The sequence below is a fragment of the Oncorhynchus mykiss genome, chromosome 8 (genome assembly GCF_057628025.1).
Source record: "Oncorhynchus mykiss isolate SJ-2025 chromosome 8, ASM5762802v1, whole genome shotgun sequence".
Classification (NCBI taxonomy): Eukaryota; Metazoa; Chordata; class Actinopteri; order Salmoniformes; family Salmonidae; genus Oncorhynchus; species Oncorhynchus mykiss.
In genome coordinates, this window is record NC_143029.1 from 83,077,277 (window position 1) to 83,096,721 (window position 19,445).

The following is a 19,445-nucleotide window of genomic DNA, read 5'->3' on the forward strand; positions in this document are numbered from 1 at the left end:
GTAATCAACTCGCCTATGAACCCAACAAACAGACCCAAATACACTGAAATCATACCGCTTCTTGTAACCTGGTCCCAGATCAACACCCCACCCCCCCATAGCCTGGTCCCAGATCAGCACCCCACCCCCCCATAGCCTGGAGTTGCTAGCACTAACATACTGACAGTCAGGCTACGCTTCTAGTGCTTTTGGAGATCACTAACTTGTTGTGATCTCCCCCCTTCCTTTTCTCAGCTGGTGCGTGATAATGCAGACCTGCGCTGTGAGCTTCCTAAACTGGAGAAGCGTCTGCGTGCTACGGCTGAGCGGGTCAAAGCCCTGGAGTCGGCGCTGAAGGAGGCCAAAGAGAACGCCGCACGCGACCGCAAACGCTATCAGCAGGAGGTGGACCGCATCAAAGAGGCCGTCAGGGCCAAGAACATGGCCAGGAGGGGCCACTCCGCTCAGATCGGTGAGGAGAGACACACACACACACCTCCCATAATGCAGTGCGTCTTTTAAAACAAATTGTTATTCAGTATATGAATGGATGCCGTTCCTCCCTCCACCCCCTCTACAGCCAAACCCATTCGTCCTGGCCAGCCCCCAGTGGCATCCCCCACCCACCCCAACGTGACCCGCATCGCAGGGGGTTTCTATCAGAACAGCCAGACCGTGGCCATCAGGGGAGGAGGAGGCGTCAAGCCAGACCAGAAGTGAGTGACTGAGACCACTGCCTCAATGAGGATAATATACTGTAGAATATGAGGAACAGCTGAGGTCAGGTCAGAGGTCAGGGTCTAGAGTAGAGACAGGTCACTGCCGGCATGATAGCCATAACACATAACAAAAGCAAAGCATGGGTTTGCTGTCTTACCTTATCCACAGACTGCTGAGGTCAGGTCAGAGGTCACCTTACCGGGTGAGGAAACATATGTCAGTTAGCAATTTGGGTGAACTACCCTTTTAATGGGCGAGGCTTGTGTGAGTGACAGCTAACCTGCTGCACAGAGCTTGGGAGTTTAGAAGGCTTTTGAAAGGATTTCCTAATAGTAAAGCTTTGAAGACAACTGCTGTGTGGTTGAAAGGCCTAGACTTTTCAGGAGGACACAGCAAGGATCCTGTAGTGATATGAGTCATGCTTGTTTTTTGCTAACCCGTGCTGATCACATTACCACATGTACATCACTCTAGGAAGATGCCAGTACGAATTTGTGTTAATAATCTCTTGGTAAAGTCCACTAATAGCCCTCTCTCCCTCTCCTACCTTCCCTCTCCTCCCCATCTTCCCTCTTCCCACCTTATCTTCTCACCTCCCCCCTCTATCTCTCCTCCACCTCCCCTCTCTTTCTCTTCTCCCCACGACATGTTCCTCTCCTCCTCTCGCCTCTGAAGCAGCTGAGGACAGGATGGGGCGTGATCACAGAAGAAGCAGAAGGATATCACCCTGACAACCTGTCATCCCATTACAGCCATTGGCTCCTTGCAGGGTATATATTAGAGTGAGGGAGGAGTTTTAATATAAATATATAAATATTCATTGCCTGTACAGATCCACCTACCCTCATGTTTCTTCTCTCTGAAACAAACATGAACTACAGAAATGAATTGAATATACAAAACAACACGACATCCACCAACCACAGAGTCTTGGTGTTATGAACGACATGTGACTTGAATGTGTAGCTTTGTTTCGTTGCACAGTTTGTTGTCATCTGTGTCTTAAGGTTTAGTCTGCACTGTGCCAAGTTGAATGTACTGTAACCAGGATTTCAGAAGAGGTGAGAGGAAAACATGAAAAGCGACTGGGGGGGGGGGGGGGGGAAGAAAGAAAAAGATGATTGATAACACAGATGTTATTTCACTAATCTCTTGTACAACACATTTCCTTATTGTCCTCCTGGTTGTACAACACTTCTTTCTCTGAATAGATTTTACAAGCTTGTTAAAAGGTCTGAACCGAATAGATGGCCATCGAGCACTACTGTCCTGTCGTACAGGTGTAACATGGCACTGCTTCCTTACGAGGTGTTTGGATTTGAAATGCCAAGAGGTGGGACTACAGTGTGGATCTATTTCATGACAGAAAACCTGTGGCGGCCATTGTTTTTTAGAGTAAGGAAAATAAAGCGACATGCGGGTGAGATGGCTACATTAAACGTATGAAGGAAAGAGGAGTCCGATCAGGAGCGTGCTGTCATGTCTGCGTCCCAAACGACACCCTTTCCCTTATATAGTGCACTTCTTTTCAACAGGACCAATAGGGCTCTGGTCAAAAGTAGTGCACTATATAAGGAATATGGTTATATTTGGGACACTACCTATACCTTATCACAGCCTATTTAGTCAATTTTAATGTGCTGTTTTTATCGGTTTTAAATGCCGGGTTGTTATTTATCTATCTGCACATAGGAGCACATGCATAGACTACTGGTCCACTGAGATAGATGGCACACACATGCTTGTCCTGTCCTAGCTAGGTCTTCTGATCCATTCATCACCTTTGCCCTGACCTCCTCTCTAAACAAACCAAGGATATTGGCTGGTTGCTGTTTTTCATTTTCTGTTTCTAGTATCTTATTGTTATCAAGGGGCTCCCATGTAGTGCCCTCCCTGTCATGTGAAGTGGATTAAACAAAGTTAATCAACTATGCTATTGGATACTGCTATATTTTATCCATCTATCTATTTTGTTTGAATCAATACTTTTCCCAGAGCCTTATATTGAGAATGAGACTTTTCCAAAAATATATATTTTTAAATGATCTGTATCTCTAATGCTACCAGTTACTACCCATAGAGTCAGCTCTATGGCTAACAGTTACTACCCATAGAGTCAGCTCTAATGCTAACAGTTACTACCCATAGAGTCAGCTCTAATGCTAACAGTTACTACCCATGGAGTCAGCTCTAAGGCTAACAGTTACTACCCATAGAGTCAGCTCTATGGCTAACAGTTACTACCCATTGAGTCAGCTCTAATGCTAACAGTTACTACCCATAGTGTCAGCTCTAATGCTAACAGTTACTACCCATAGAGTCAGCTCTAATGCTAACAGTTACTACCCATAGAGTCAGCTCAAATGCTAACAGTTACTACCCATAGTGTCAGCTCTAATGCTAACAGTTACTACCCATGGAGTCAGCTCTAAGGCTAACAGTTACTACCCATAGAGTCAGCTCTATGGCTAACAGTTACTACCCATTGAGTCAGCTCTAATGCTAACAGTTACTACCCATAGAGTCAGCTCTAATGCTAACAGTTACTACCCATAGAGTCAGCTCTAATGCTAACAGTTACTACCCATAGAGTCAGCTCTACGGCTAACAGTTACTACCCATAGAGTCAGCTCTAATGCTAACAGTTACTACCCATAGAGTCAGCTCTAATGCTAACAGTTACTACCCATAGAGTCAGCTCTAATGCTAACAGTTACTACCCATAGAGTCAGCTCTAATGCTAACAGTTACTACCCATTGAGTCAGCTCTACGGCTAACAGTTACTACCCATAGAGTCAGCTCTAATGCTAACAGTTACTTACTACTTATCGGTAGATTTCTGTGGATTGCTGTACTGTATCTGTCTGTAAATTGGATCTGGATTGGTTGGTTGGGATGGCAGTGTTTGATTGGCCCACCTTTGCCACTGATCAGCCAGTCAGATGAGCGGGGCCTTGGGTTAGGAAGGAGAGAATAGGGTATCCAGTTTTATATTTCCCCCACTGATGGTAAAGGTTAGGATTCGGGGAAGGGAAGCTGATCCTAGATCTGTACCTAGGGAAAACGTCACCCTGGAGCAGGTGGGGAACATAGTTTGGTTTAGTCTGCTGGTAAACTAAGGCTTTGTGTGAAATACCAGCCTATTCCCTATATAGTGGGCTTTCATACTCAGCCTATCCTAAAGAATATGGATTATTCATCAAATATCTAGTCAGGAGCCAAGGACTATACAGATAGATTTGACACTTCTTCTCTTGCATTTTTTTTAAATGTCTTCCCGAATCCCCTTATATATGAGAGTCAAATGTTTTCTCTTGATTTTATGTCCTGGTGTAAATTCTGAAACATTTGCAAAAACATTGCTGTGATTGTAGCTCAGCATGAATCAAACCAGCGACATCTTGTGAGTCCAATATGATTATACTGTATATCAACAATATATTGTTAGGCGTGACCAGGGTTTAATCTTTTTAATAGTCTTTAGCCATGACAAGGTGATGGTTTTTATGAAATGAACTTTTGTTGTCTTGGGAGGATTATACACACAAATTGATAGCACTTCAGAACTCTTCTCCACATACACCTTTAATGTAAACCTGACATTAGGTTCCCTTTTAAAACACTTCATACCTGTGGGAACTTATGAGGGGGAAGTGTAAAGCATTTTCAGAAGTCTGATAAATGTAACTTAAATGTATGCAACTTTGTTTACGTGATTGGCATAGTGGTCTATTTGCTGTTATTAGAGGCTAGTTTGGGAGAGGCTAGTTTGGGAGAGGTAGGTAGGCTATACCTATGACAGGACAATGCTTTCCGTCTATCACGTTTTCCTCTTTCTAACTTTTACAACAGTAAACACTTTGCAACGTGGTCTTCGAAGTGCTTCGTACCTTATCCTTACCTGCCCAGGGTTCTACTGATATGGATTTAATGGATATTAAATAGAAAAGTCTAGAACAAGAAGCACAGTAAACAGCCATTTGTCCATGGTAATTACCAACCAAATTAATTTGTTTGCATTGATTCTAAAGAAAAGCGTAGCCACTTTTATTACTGTGTAATAGTTACTCAACCATTTCTAATTTACAGATAAGGACAAAGGTACTGGATCATTCCTAGGGTTCTGTCCCAAATCGCATCCTATTTCCTATGTAGGGCACTACTTTGTACATAGGGAATAGGGTTCCATTTCGGACGGAACCATAGAGAACTGGGCCACAATCGCAGCGCTCTGATTGGAGGAGGAGGGGAGGTTAAAGGTTAATGATGATGTCACCTTTTTGGATTGACTGCATGTATGTGTGATTAAATCATTATGAGAAAAACATATCTGGCGTCATTCTCATTTTGTGCTCAACCCGTTCAGTCTCCTTCAAGCGTTCTTATTGTACAGATATTTTTTGGGCTGTTTCTGAGCTAATATCCTGCATTTTTTACATTTTAATATGGCTCAAGCATAATCATTTGGGTGGGCAACATGAAAGTTTGTGAGGGCAATGCTCTACCCTGTACCCCCATAGATGTTGGAAGAGATCTATTGAGGCTGATATTGACTAGTGTTCAAAAGTGATACAAATGAACTTTATCAGCATAAAACCTTTTTCCAATGTTGCATTACACCATATTTGTTATATTTCTCCCGCCACTGAGAATTCTTAGTGATTATTGAAATCCCTTCTTGATGTGTATACCATGTCCTACCAACCATTTTGGAAGCCTCCATACTGCCTTACAAAGGCAAAACGCAGCAACTACATGTTCTTTTTCCTGCAAAATCTGACTTCAATCTAGACTCTAGACAGACAGCAATTTCTGATACTCCATGATATATTCTGATCAACTGGCTTGTTCTTGTGTCAGGAAACTAAATACCACATTAATCAGATAAAAAATACCTGGCCATTACAACAGACCAAAGACATTTGACCAAATTCGTACTTACTGCGTTTTGCATTTGTAGGGCAGCATACATTTCAGTTGTAATGGGGTGTATGTAACCTTGATAGAAGCAGTTTCAAAATGCACCTTTGCTCGCCGAAGGTGTTTGGAGCCCTTTTCCCTTGCGCCACAAGGTGGAGCCGGTTTACCAACACTCCTCCCTCAAAAATAGTTGCGGACTGTGTTGAGCGGTAGGAGGCTGACGAAACTGGCAGATAGGCAAAAGCGGGAGCGAGCGCAGACGGGAACGTCAGGGAAAAGTGGAACAAGGCGGAGAAAGTGTGTAGTTAGTGCGGATACCTTGCTAGAAGTGTCGTAACTGATGACGGTGTAGTGTCCACAGGGAAGTCGAGGCGAAAAGATAAGACGAAAAGTTTATGGAATTATACCCTCTCCACAATTGCTTACTTTGACAAAACAAGGATTATTACAGCCTGAAGACAAGGTATGTCGAGTCTGACTGGTTGTCTTTCCCAGGAGAATGAAACATGTCTTATTTTCTGTTCTAGCTTGCTAGGTTGTTAATCCTGCTAACTAACTAACTAACTAACTAGCTAGCGCGTCTTCCCACACATTGAGTTTTGCTTTCAGCGAGTAAAACGAGCCACTGGCCTTCTGAAAGAAGAAGCAACCTGTTCCGACTCGCTGATCCACGGAACGATAGATTCAGGTGGTTGGATATTACTTGTACCTGGCGTTAGGAGGAAACACCAAACCAGGTAGACTTCCTTATTTCGTGCCCTTAGAATGTGAAATAGAGAAATATTGTACGTTGTTACTCCTAATAACACCACACTAGCTACCTAACCTAGGGGGGAGAGGAGGCATAAATATTCCAGGAAGCTGCTCAGTGGCTTCTTGGCTGGAAAACCGACGTTGCATTCCATTGAATTCTACGTCGGGCACAAATGAGTTACCTCACACGACCTCTACAAGCCATAATGTTGAATACAATTATATATTTTTCATACATTACCGGTTGTCCGTGCGGTTGGTCCTTTTTGGCGGTAGGTCATGTGAGACAGTATACCCACAGGAAAGTATCATTAAGGCAATTTTTCAAAGCACTGGTAGTGTTTTCAGATGTATATTACATTAAGCACGCACACAATATTAAAGTACATGCGGGAGATGCATGGTGCACGGTTTACATGGTTCTGCGCGTGTTTCAGGTGATAGAAATGTGAACCCACTTCCCCGTAGAAAGGTTTTAAAATTCTACTTTTCTGTGGATCTATTGTCACATTCCAACCGAACAACAGCACAGACAACTGGTAAAGTACATTAAAATATCATTTTAATTAAACATTCTGGCATGCAGAGGTGAGAGGAAACTTTCCTGATTCAAATGCTAATTTCTGCTCGATGTTGAATTAAATGCAGTTCAAAATCAGGTGTCCGGGCAACTTCTTGGCATGTTCCTACATGAAGAAGTACCCATAACTAGTAAGACAACTGCAGCTTGTTAACAAAATAGTTTATTTGGTTTTATACACAATCGAATCGAGTTACATTACCTTCATTAAGAATTCATACCCCTTGACTTATTCCACATTTTGTGTTACAGCCTGAATTCAAAATGGATTAAATGACTTTTTTTCTCACCCATCGACACAAAATACCCCATAATGACAAAGTGGAAAAAGTGTATTTATTATTGAAAATTCAAAGTATCTAATTTACATAAATAATCATATCACTGGCCCTGAGTCAATACATGTTAGAATCACCTTTGTCAGTGATTACAGCTGTGAGTCATTCTGGGTAAGTCTCTAAGAGCTTTGCACACCTGGATTGTACAATAATTGTCCATTTATTATTTTCAAAATTCTTCAAGCTCTGTCAATTTGGTTGTTGATCATTGCTAGACAACCATTTTAAAAGTCTTGCCACAGATTTAAGTCAAAACTGTAACTCGGCCACTCAGGAACATTCATTGTCTTCTTGGTATGCAGGTCCAGTGTAGATTTGGCCTTGTTCAGTCCTATTGAAAGGTGAATTCATCTCCCAGTGTCTGGTGGAAAGCAGACTGAACAGAGTTTTCCTCAAGGATTGCTTAGCGCTATTCTGTTTCTATTTTTGTCCTGAAAAACACCCCAGTCCGATTACAAGCATACCAATAAGTTCTTCCTAAATATTTCCAAAACTAAAAGCATTGTATTTGGGACAAATCATTCACTGAACGTTAAACCTCAACTATGTCTCGTAATGAATCATGTGGAAATTGAGCAAGTTGAGATGACTAAACTGCTTGGCGTAACCCTGGATTGTAAACTGTCATGGTCAAAACATATTGATACAACAGTAGTTAAGATGGGGAGAAGTCTGTCCATTATAAAGTGCTGCTCTGCCTTCTTAAGAGCACTATCAACAAGGCAGGTCCTACAGGCCCTAGTTTAACAACACTATCAACAAGGTAGGTCCTACAGGCCCTGGTTTCTACCTTCTTAACAACACTATCAACAAGGCAGGTCCTACAGGCCCTGGTTTTGGTGCACCTGGACTACTGTTCAGTAGTGTGGTCAGGTGCCACAAAGAAGGATTTGTGAAAATTGCAGTTGGCTCAGAACAGGGCAGCACAGCTGGCCCTTAAAAGTACACGGAGAGCTAACGTTACTGACATGCATTTCAATCTCTCCTGGCTCAAAGTGGAAGAGAGATTGACTTCATCATTACTTGTTTTTGTAAGATGTGTTGACAAGCTGAATGTACCGCGCTGTGTGCTAGTAGTTTAAACAGACAGCTCGGACACCCCACAACACAGAGTGAGAGGCAGGGAGGCAGACTATGGGAGGGACACAGTACTACATAGAGCCATGACTACATGGAACTCTTCCACATCAGGTAACTGATTCAAGCAGTAGAATCAGATTTAAAAAGCAGGTAAAAATACACCTTATGGAACAACAAGGTCTGTGAAGAGACACACAAAGGTACAGACACATGCATACGCACACATTGTGGTATTGTTGTATGGAGGTATTGAACATGTTGTGGATGTGTGGTGGTGTAGGGACGTTATATGATGGACTCTTTTGATCTTTAGCTCATTCAGTACAAACATAGTTCACTGTTTTATCTGTTGTTTTATATGTAATGTGGATGCTTTGGTGTGTTTGGACCCCAGGAAGAGTAGCTACTGTCTTGGCAGGAACTAATGGGGATCCATGATAAATCCACATAACGCAGCCGCTACTATTCTAGAAAATATGAAGAGTGGTACTCAGTAATGTGTTTTATTGGATTTGACCCAAATCTGTGGTACTCAGTAATGTGTTTTATTGGATTTGACCCAAATCTGTGGTACTCAGTAATGTGTTTTATTGGATTTGACCCAAATCTGTGGTACTCAGTAATGTGTTTTATTGGATTTGACCCAAATCTGTGGTACTCAGTAATGTGTTTTATTGGATTTGACCCAAATCTAACACTTTGTATTCCAGACAAAAAGTTAATTTCTTTGTCATAATTTGTTGTTGTTGTTGTTGTTGCAGTTTTACTTTAGTGCCTTGAGTTGAAAACAGGATGCATGTTTTGGAATATTTCTTATTCTGTTCACAAACTAGCCACCAAACTAATCACTGTAACCAAAAAAACATTTGGAAAGTTTGAGGTGAGGGAGAAAGTGTGGTGGAACAAGTATTAGCACTGTTAAGTGTCTTGCTAACTGTATCGACTTGTCCGTTAGCTAGCCAGAGAAATGTTGAGCAAAATTAGCCAACTCACCTGATCAAATAATTTAGTTTAATGTGTGAGAATTAGCTTGCTAATAAAGTCAGACAGCTAACGCTACAACATCAGATGAGCTAACATTAGTAACCTAACCAATTCGCTATTGTATTAACTATACGAATCCTTGCCGTTCTTCAAGTTGTAACACGTTTAGTTGCTCACTGGACCCCGGCAATCTGTGTGACATGTTAACTAGCTAACGAACTAACCGCTGTCTATTAACTAATCTTTTCCCTCTACAGTATGTGGTTCATTTTCAGAATGAGAGAATTAGGTGAAAATGAGGCGTTGCTTGTTAAACAAGTGGGATCAAGTGTAGCTGGAGCTGTGCCTGGTTTAAGATGGATGCCACTATAGAGGTGAAAGGAACACCACACACTTTCCCTCTTTCTCACTTTTGCTGACACATTGTAGAACAGATGTCCACAGGCAGAAAGTGTACAATGTAATAATGTGCAGTGTAGCCCAAAGATATCGTTTTTGTTTTCTTGACAGTAACACGTGTGAGTGAGGGGGGGATTATCATTTTTTATACTCAGTGAACGTTATTGTTGCACACATGTAGCCTTGTGCACTTGATCGATGTCTATAGTGGCCACTATAATATAGCAAAAATAGAATGCCTGTTTCATTCTATTTCTGCTTTAAGGTGTTTTTTTTATGTGTGTGGTAACAAGCGGTCTATTGTGAAGGCTGTCGTGGTAACAAGCGTTCTATTGTGAAGGCTGTCGTGGTAACAAGCGTTCTATTGTGAAGGCTGTCGTGGTAACAAGCGTTCTATTGTGAAGGCTGTCGTGGTAACAAGCGTTCTATTGTGAAGGCTGTCGTGGTAACAAGCGTTCTATTGTGAAGGCTGTCGTGGTAACAAGCGTTCTATTGTGAAGGCTGTCGTGGTAACAAGCGTTCTATTGTGAAGGCTGTCGTGGTAACAAGCGTTCTATTGTGAAGGCTGTCGTGGTAACAAGCGTTCTATTGTGAAGGCTGTCGTGGTAACAAGCGTTCTATTGTGAAGGCTGTCGTGGTAACAAGCGTTCTATTGTGAAGGCTGTCGTGGTAACAAGCGTTCTATTGTAAAGGCTGTCGTGGCTAACTGCAATATGTTTTTTTTCTCAAGACATGTCATTTTGCAGTAAAATCTTGGCAACAAATAACATTGGATTGCTTTCTTTACATGTTTTAGCTGTGAGTTAGGTTCACATTAACCACTTTTAATTTTACACAGAGACTGATCATGTAGATCACATTCTTTGTTATATGGGGCGGCAGGGTAGCCTAGTGATTAGAGCGTTGGGCTAGTAACCGGAAGGTTGCAAGTTCAAATCCCCGAGCTGACAAGGTACAAATCTGTCGTTCTGCCCCTGAACACGGCAGTAAATGCACAGTTCCTAGGCCGTCATTGAAAATAAGAATTTGTTCTTAACTGTCTTGCCTAATTAAATAAAGGTAAAATAAAAACATAAAATGTAATTAGTTAACCTGCATCTCCCCCTAGCATGTTTCAGTGCAACACAAAACAAAGTATCAACTTTTTGGGCCTTCAGCACTCTGTCACTCTGTCAATTAGGTTAGTATTGTGGATACAGTGTTGTTGATGTGGGTGTATTGATACACCATCCAGTGTAATGAATAACTTCACCAGGCTCAAAGGGATACTCAATGTCTGCTTTTTTTAACAAGCCCATCTACAAGGTCCCCTTTGTGAGGCAGTGGTAAAACTCCCTGGTGTGTGGTAGAATGTGTTTTTCAATTTACTGAGGGACCTGACAGTTAATTGTTTAGAGGTGAGGTAGTCATTCAAAAATCATGTTAAAGACTATTATTGCACACAGTGAGTCCATGCAACTTATTATGTGACTGGTTTAGCAAGTTGTTACTCCTGAACGTATTTAGACTTGCCATAACAAAGGGGTTGAATACTTAGACTCGACATTTCAGCTTTTCATTTTTGATTAATTTGTAAAAATGTCTAAAAACACAATTCCACATTGACATTATGGGGTATTGTGGTTAGGTCAGCGATGACAGAATCTAATTGTAATCCATTTTAAATTCAGGCCGTAACACAACAAAACAAGGTGTGGGGATACTTTCTGAGGCGCTGCATGTTGTCCTGCCTCCAAAGTGTTCCCACGCATAATAGAGAGATATGTGTTCATATACAAATGTAAACAAGGTTTGAAATTATTATTTTAGTCAAATATTATATCTGTTTGGGCTTCTTCCGGTCAATTTGCAATCTACAAATGATTTGAAATGATGTTCTGGCCCCCTGACCATCCGCTCTAGAAATAAATTGGGCCACGCCTGTGTCTAGTTGATGATCCCTGGTTTATGGTTTGATCATTTCTCTGGGCTTCTCTTTCTACATTCCATATGATATTGATTTATATGTAATGCCAGCAGCAGCAGGGAGGAAGGAACCTTCAGAAGAACCAGACTCAGCCCATCATTCCCCGGCTAGAGAAGGATTTCGTTTATTTAGCTTGACCGGGTCATTTAGCATCCATTGGATGTTGCAGCATAACCTCAGACATCCACAGGCTCAATTACTAGAGCGCCGTTTGGGGACGAGATGAGTTGGACTCACACCATGGCAATACCATCAAGTTGGCTGGATGTCCTTTGGGTGGTGGACCATTCTTGGTACACACAGGAAACTGTTGAGTGTGGAAAAACTCAGCAGCGTTGCAGTTCTTGACACAAACGGGTGCGCCTGGCACCTACTACCAGACCCCGTTCAAAGGCACTTACCTGTTTTGTCTTGCCCATTCACCCTCTGAATTCCACACAGACACCATCCATGTCTCAAGGCTTAAGAATCATTATTTAACCTGTCTCCTACCCTTCATCTACACTGATTGAAGTGGATTTAACTAGTGACATAAGGGATCATATCTTTCACCTGGTCAGTCTGTCTGTCATGGAAAGAGCAGGTGTTCTTAATGTTTTGTATACGCAGCAGTGGTGTAAAGTACTTCAGTAAAATACTTTAAAGTACTACTTAAGTAGTTTATTGAAGTATCTGTACTTTAACTGACTATTTATATTTTTGGACAACTTTTACTTTTACTCTACTACATTACTAAATAAAATAATATACTTTTTTATCCATTCATTTTCCCTGACACCCAAAAGTACCTGTTATATTTTCAATGCTTAGCAGGACAGGAAAAGAGTCCAATTCACACACTTATCAAGAGAACATCCCTGATCATACATACTGCCTCTGGTCTGGCAGTAGGGATGAACGGAAACCCCCCCCCAAAAAAACAATATGGTGCCGTTTGCTTTATATAAACCATTTGAAATGATTATACTTTTTCTTTTCGTACTTAAGTATATTTTATCAATTACATTTACTTTTGATACTAAACCAAATACTTTTAGGCTTTTGCTCAAGTAGTATTTTACTGGCTGACTTTCACTTTTACTTGAGCCATTTTCTGTTAAGGTATCTTTACTCTTTACTACTCAAGTATGACAATTGGATTCTTTTTCCACCACTGATACTCAGTGTATATTTAAGCAATAATGCACTAGGGGGTGTGATATATGGGGGTGTGATATATGGGGGTGTGATATATGGGGGTGTGGTATATGGGGGTGTGGTATATGGGGGTGTGATATATGGGGGTGTGATATATGGGGGTGTGATATATGGGGGTGTGGTATATGGGGGTGTGGTATATGGGGGTGTGGTATATGGGGGTGTGGTATATGGGGGTGTGGTATATGGGGGTGTGATATATGGGGGTGTGGTATATGGGGGTGTGGTATATGGGGGTGTGGTATATGGGGGTGTGATATATGGGGGTGTGATATATGGGGGTGTGATATATGGGGGTGTGGTATATGGGGGTGTGGTATATGGGGGTGTGGTATATGGGGGTGTGGTATATGGGGGTGTGGTATATGGGGGTGTGGTATATGGGGGTGTGATATATGGGGGTGTGATATATGCGGGTGTGGTATATGGTGGTGTGGTATATGGCCAATATAGCACATGTTTAGGGCTGTTCTTTGGCACAAAGCATACTGCCATCAGGTCTGTACCCTTTCATTCAGTAGAATTCTGTAAAGTGTTCTGTATTTTTTTTTTCCCCAAAATAACAATACACTTTGCTGATTGATGTATTGTTTTTTTTCTTACATTATTAAAAAACTTGAAAGTACTTTTTTAGGAGAGAGTTGGTCTGTGAGCAGGCAAGCAGGTTGCGCACGGCAGCTTGAAATTATTTGATTGACAGTTCTGGTTGCCTAGTGATGGAATTCAGAAGCAGCATTCCTGTTACAGACAAGTAAAATGTCCGTTCATATCACCGGAGAAGGTTTGGCATTTTAAAAACCCGTAATGTAGCCTACCCTAACAGACAGACAGACAGACAGACAGACAGACATGCTGTAGCCGAGGTGCGTTTAACGGGCCACGTTCCATTATGTCTGGAAAGCGTAATGAATACATGCTACCGATAGGTGCGTTTAACGGGCCACGTTCCATTATGTCTGGAAAGCGTAATCAATACATGCTACCGATAGCCGACTGTAATGAGGCAAAATGAAGAGAAGGATATTCTGTGCTTGCAGGACTGTCCCTGAAGAGAAGGATATTCTGTGCTTGCAGGACTGTCCCTGAAGAGAAGGATATTCTGTGCTTGCAGGACTGTCCCTGAAGAGAAGGATATTCTGTGCTTGCAGGACTGTCCCTGAAGAGAATGATATTCTGTGCTTGCAGGACTGTCCCTGAAGAGAAGGATATTCTGTGCTTGCAGGACTGTCCCTGAAGAGAAGGATATGCTGTGCTTGCAGGACTGTCCCTAAGACATCGGTACCATGAATACACTAGGATACACACAGACCTCCATTATTAGCCGGAGAGAGGGAGGCAGACGAAACATGCTCATATGTTTTGGTAATCTGCGTCTCGCAATGTCTTTTCATTCATGCCTTAAATTCACCAAGTAGCCTAAAGTTCACCTCCTCTCTGGTTTGATTTCAATTACAGTCTTCCCCCAGGCCTTTATAACCGATCGTTTAAAACATGGAAAACAATGTTTTATGATAACTGAAGTGTGATTTCAATGAAGTGGGGGGGGGGACATAAAAACATGTGGTAATGCAGACACCAGCCGTGCATCAGTCATTACCACGGTGTCTGGCATTGGTTATTAGATGAAGAGACAGGGTCCTGGTCAAACGTAGTGCACTACATAGGGAATAGGGTGCTATGGGTCCTGGTCAAACGTAGTGCACTACATAGGGAATAGGGTGCTATGGGTCCTGGTCAAACGTAGTGCACTACATAGGGAATAGGGTGCTATGGGTTCTGGTCAAACGTAGTGCACTACATAGGGAATAGGGTGCTATGGGTCCTGGTCAAACGTAGTGCACTACATAGGGATTAGGGTGCTATGGGTCCTGGTCAAACGTAGTGCACTACATAGGGAATAGGGTGCTATGGGTTCTGGTCAAACGTAGTGCACTACATAGGGAATAGGGTGCTATGGGTTCTGGTCAAACGTAGTGCACTACATAGGGAATAGGGTGCTATGGGTTCTGGTCAAAAGTAGTGCACTACATAGGGAATAGGGTGCTGTGGGTCCTGGTCAAACGTAGTGCACTACATAGGGATTAGGGTGCTATGGGTCCTGGTCAAACGTAGTGCACTACATAGGGAATAGGGTGCTGTGGGGTCCTGGTCAAACGTAGTGCACTACATAGGGAATATGGTGCTATGGGTCCTGGTCAAACGTAGTGCACTACATAGGGAATAGGGTGCTATGGGTTCTGGTCAAACGTAGTGCACTACATAGGGAATAGGGTGCTATGGGTCCTGGTCAAACGTAGTGCACTACATAAGGAATAGGGTGCTATGGGTTCTGGTCAAAAGTAGTGCACTACATAGGGAATAGGGTGCTGTGGGCTCTGGGCAAAGTAGTGCACTATATAGGGTGCTATTTGGGATGCTACCACAGAGTCCCAGCATTCCTAACTTGGCCTGACTTATGTCCTCTAGCTATTCTCTCTGTGACCCTTGTTTGTGTTCAGTACCATTGAAACTGCCCCTCCCTCCATGTCCCACCCCATACCTCATTATACGTAATCCTCTTTGTTCCTGGAGGAACATAGGGCGGGCCCGCCCTAAAGCACCTCCACTGTAAATCCCATCCCCTTATTGTCACGGAATACAAGTGGCCTTTAAAAGTCAATGCTGTGTCTTTTGGCTCTCTGCAGGCAGACCGATGCGGATCAAAGCCGTGTTAATGTGTGGTAGTTGTTCCTGTAGACAATGGCTCCAGAAACGGCCTTCGACTTCTTTCAAACTGCACGCAGAGACATACAAATGATATCCATCAATTAATCTGACTGGGTTTGTAGAAAAACGGGTTTAATTGCCCAAATGTCACACTGTCCTTTTAAGGGATGCTGCTAGGGACATACTCTGTTCCCGCCACTTTGATAAGAAGTGATCTTCATAGCAGGTTAGGAAAGCATTTTTTCTAACCCTAACCCTTTTCTTAACCTTAACCTGAGTCTCCTAACCTTAACCTGAGTCCCCTAACCTGCTACTTTAATTATCCTAATCTGCTGAAATAAATTCTCCAAACCAGCTATGAAAAAGTCACTTTGGTATGGGAAGGGGCGTGAAACGAGTGCTTCCCTACATTTCTAGGGTTGTTTATCTGGGACAGTGCCGTCTAGATATAGGTCTAATCAGCTGGTAGCAAACTGGTTCTCTGTCCAGTCCACACGGTGCTAGCCAGGCTCAGTCAGGTTGTCAGTCGACAGCAGTGCATGGACTTCGTATGAGAGGCCTAGGCATACAGTGGCAACAAAAACTACCTGAACCCTTTGGAAATACCCCGATTTCTGCATAAATTGGTCATAAAATTTGATCTGATCTTCATCTAGGTCACAACAATAGACGGACACAGTCTGCTTGAACTAATAACACACAAACAACTATACGTTATCATGTCTTTATTGAACACACCGTGTACACATTTAACAGTGTAGGGTGGGAAAAGCATGTGAATAACTAGTTGACCCTCCTTTGGCAGCAATCAACTCAACCAAGCGTTTTCTGTAGTTGCGGATCAGACCTGCACAACGGTCAGGAGGAATTTTGGACCCTTTCTCTTCACAAAACTGTTTCAGTTCAGCAATGTTCTTGGGACTTCTGGTGTGAACCGCCGTCTTGAGGTCATGCCACAGCATCTCCATCGGGTTGAGGTCAGGACTCTGACTGGGCCACTCCAGAAGGTCAGGACTCTGACTGGGCCACTCCAGAAGGTCAGGACTCTGACTGGGCCACTCCAGAAGGTCAGGACTCTGACTGGGTCACTCCAGAAGGTCAGGACTCTGACTGGGCCACTCCAGAAGGTCAGGACTCTGACTGGGAAGGTCAGGACTCTGACTGGGCCACTCCAGAAGGTCAGGACTCTGACTGGGCCACTCCAGAAGGTGTATTGTCTTCTGTTTTGTTGCTGTTGATTTACTTCTGTGTAATGGGTCGTTGTCCTGTTGCATCACCCAACTTCTGTTGAGCTTCAATTGGTGGACAGATAGCCTTACATTCTCCTGCAAAATGTCTTGATAAACTTTGGAATAGATTTTTCTTTCGATGATAGCAAGCGGTCCAGGCCCTAAGGCAGCAAAGCAGCCCCAAACCATGATGCTCCCTCCACCATACTTTACAGTTGTGATGAGGTTTTGATGTTGGTGTGCTGTCTTTTTTCTCCACACATAGTGTTGTATGTTCCTTCCAAACAACTCAACTTTAGTTTCATCTGTCCACAGAATATTTTTCCAGAAGCGCTGTGGAACATCCAGATGCTCTTTTGTGAACTTCAGATGTGCAGCAATGTTTTTTTTGGACAGCAGTGGCTTCTTCCGTGGTGTCCTCCCATGAACGAACACCAGTCTTGCACACTGTTTGTTTTATAGTTGTGACTTAGATGATGATCCAATCAAATTTGATGACCAATTCTATGTAGAAATACAGGTCATTTCAAAGGGTTCACATACTTTTTCTTGCCACGAGCTAGTTCTGAGATTTTTACAATATAATATGCCATGTTTAGCTGACACTTTTATCCAAAGCGACTTAGTCATGCGTGTATACATTTTCAGTATGGGTAGCCCCCGGTGGAAATCAAACCCACAATCCTTGGCGTTTCAAGCGTCATGCTCTACCAACTGAGCCACACAGACCCTAACCTAACACCTTGCAAAGCAGTACCCAATACCTTAGTCAGTCTGCAACTACCGCAGGCGAGGAGGCACACATCCTGTCAGTGCTGCTTTCTTCATGTGCCAGAGATGCCTGAAAAGCCTCTGGGAAGCAAGGTCGCTAGAAGAGACTGGCGTCTTGTCTTGGCCGCCCTCCATATCTCCTCAAAATAAGGTTTAGTCTGGACAGACTGAGAAGGGCTGCATCTTCCTGTCATTCTCGCCTGCCGAAACTGTCCGTCTGTCTGTCAGGAAATGCAGCTAGGAAATCACTCAGACCAAGTCTCCGTCCTAAATGTCACCCATACCCTATATAGTGCACTGCTTTTTGACCAGGGACCACACAGCTCTGGTCAAAAGTAGAACACTGAAATAGGGAATAGGTTTCCATTTTAGGATGCATTCACAGTCGTCCCATCTGGCCCCTAATTCAGTGTCCTATACTATAGTAGTGGCTCAGCTCAGCTGTGATTTATCATTCGGTAAACCATGGGATGTTTGGTTGGATTAATAGCCGTGGAGAGTGTGGTTGTGGTAATATGGGTGTTCTGGCTGAGGTATTCCTATTAGGGTTGTTAGTTAATCACACAGTCTCACGGTGTTTGTGTTTTAAGGTAATGATCTAAAGATAACATCTACTGGGAGTGACTGCAGACAAATGGCATCCCATTTCCTAAAGGTTCTGGTCAAAAGTAGTTTGTTAGAAAGGGTAAGGGGTGCCATTTGGGACAAACTAGGAGTGGCTGGAGAGACACTGCTATAATAGCCTATTGCAGACTGTGTAGACAGATGTTGATTGAGAACACATTTTATCTGTGTCTGAAATGGCAACTAGTGTCCGATATAGTGCACTACGAAATAGGGTGCTGTTTGAGATGCAACCTAGGCCTGACGAATTGTGATTCATAAAACCACCATCTGTTTGTTTACCATATTGGGTTTGAATTTAAATTACCCATGAGACACTGTGTTGTTGTTTATTTGGATCCTCTCTCTCTGGCTTCTTGTTCTTCTGTAGCGTGTGATGTGTGATGTGTGATCCACCTGAGTCTTCAGTGCTAATACATTCTGAGGGTTTTATCTTCACACTGCTCTGCTTTAAAAAAACAAACATGTATTGAACCTTTTATTTAACTAGGCAAGGTAAAGAAAGGATGAGAATAAATCCACAGTTGTCAGCACAGTGCACACTGAGCCACCTCAAGGCTGGACTTGCCTATCCCACAGTCTCCCCTATGAAGAGAGCAAGCGCTTTGTTGGTTTGTTAATGAGCGTTCTGCTTTAGGACCCTTTTCAGTACGGCTTGTCTGAGCCTGTTTCTGTAGCGTACGGCAGCTTGATGAACAAGTACACCCCCCCTGGACGTCTTTGGCATGGGTTGTCCTTAGTGAAAATCAAACCCACAATCCTTGGCGTTGCCAGCGCCATACTCTTTGGTACGACTCGACCGGGGATCAAAAAACCCCCCCAACCTTCCAATCTCAGGGCGGACACTAACCACATGGCCACATAACTCGTACCCCTTTCTGAGTCGTTTTTAGACCAGTCTCGGGGGGCCTCTAGCTGGGTGTTGGCTGGCTCAGTGGAGACAGGGCATAAATACTCAAAGCAGTTTGGCTCGCTGTGGTTTTCTTTCGGGGAGCCTTTTCTCAAGTCCCCAATAACTAGGCTACTCAAAACCAATGTTTTTGAAAAGGATGGTTTGGTGGACAGAAATGGGGGACATTTGAGAGCACTGACACCCTGTTTGTGTGACGATGACTGTCTTAATTAGCCTGTGTAAAGTTGGATGGCAGGATTTATCCAAGTACTGTACATGAAACATGGCCTAACTTTGAGGCTCGGA

The 19,445-nt window shown here is 43.0% G+C and overlaps 2 protein-coding genes across 34 annotated transcripts in view; both read left to right on the top strand.

Annotated features, from left to right (window-relative positions):
• LOC110530752 (kinesin-1 heavy chain) overlaps positions 1-5,027 on the top strand; it is a 41,101-nt gene extending 36,074 nt beyond the window's left edge. Inside the window, exons 23-25 of one of the 2 annotated variants that reach the window (XM_036986457.2) lie at positions 235-451; positions 560-695; positions 1,378-5,027. In XM_036986457.2, coding sequence (XP_036842352.1) covers positions 235-451; positions 560-695; positions 1,378-1,381 — 357 coding nt within the window. In that variant the 3' untranslated portion in view covers positions 1,382-5,027. Of the gene's footprint in view, positions 1-234; positions 452-559; positions 696-1,374 lie in introns of both variants that reach the window. The other variant, XM_036986456.2, reaches the window with a different exon arrangement.
• Positions 5,028-5,808: 781 nt separating this feature from the next.
• Positions 5,809-19,445, top strand: part of LOC110530753 (rho GTPase-activating protein 12) — a 121,671-nt gene continuing 108,034 nt past the window's right edge. For 15 of the 32 annotated variants that reach the window (XM_036986460.2, XM_090182817.1, XM_090182814.1 and 12 more), the window contains exons 1-2: positions 5,852-6,083; positions 6,230-6,357. The gene's annotated coding sequence lies outside the window, so the exon portion shown is untranslated. Of the gene's footprint in view, positions 6,084-6,229; positions 6,358-19,445 lie in introns of all 32 variants that reach the window. The other 17 variants (XM_036986462.2, XM_090182818.1, XM_090182815.1 and 14 more) reach the window with 5 other exon arrangements.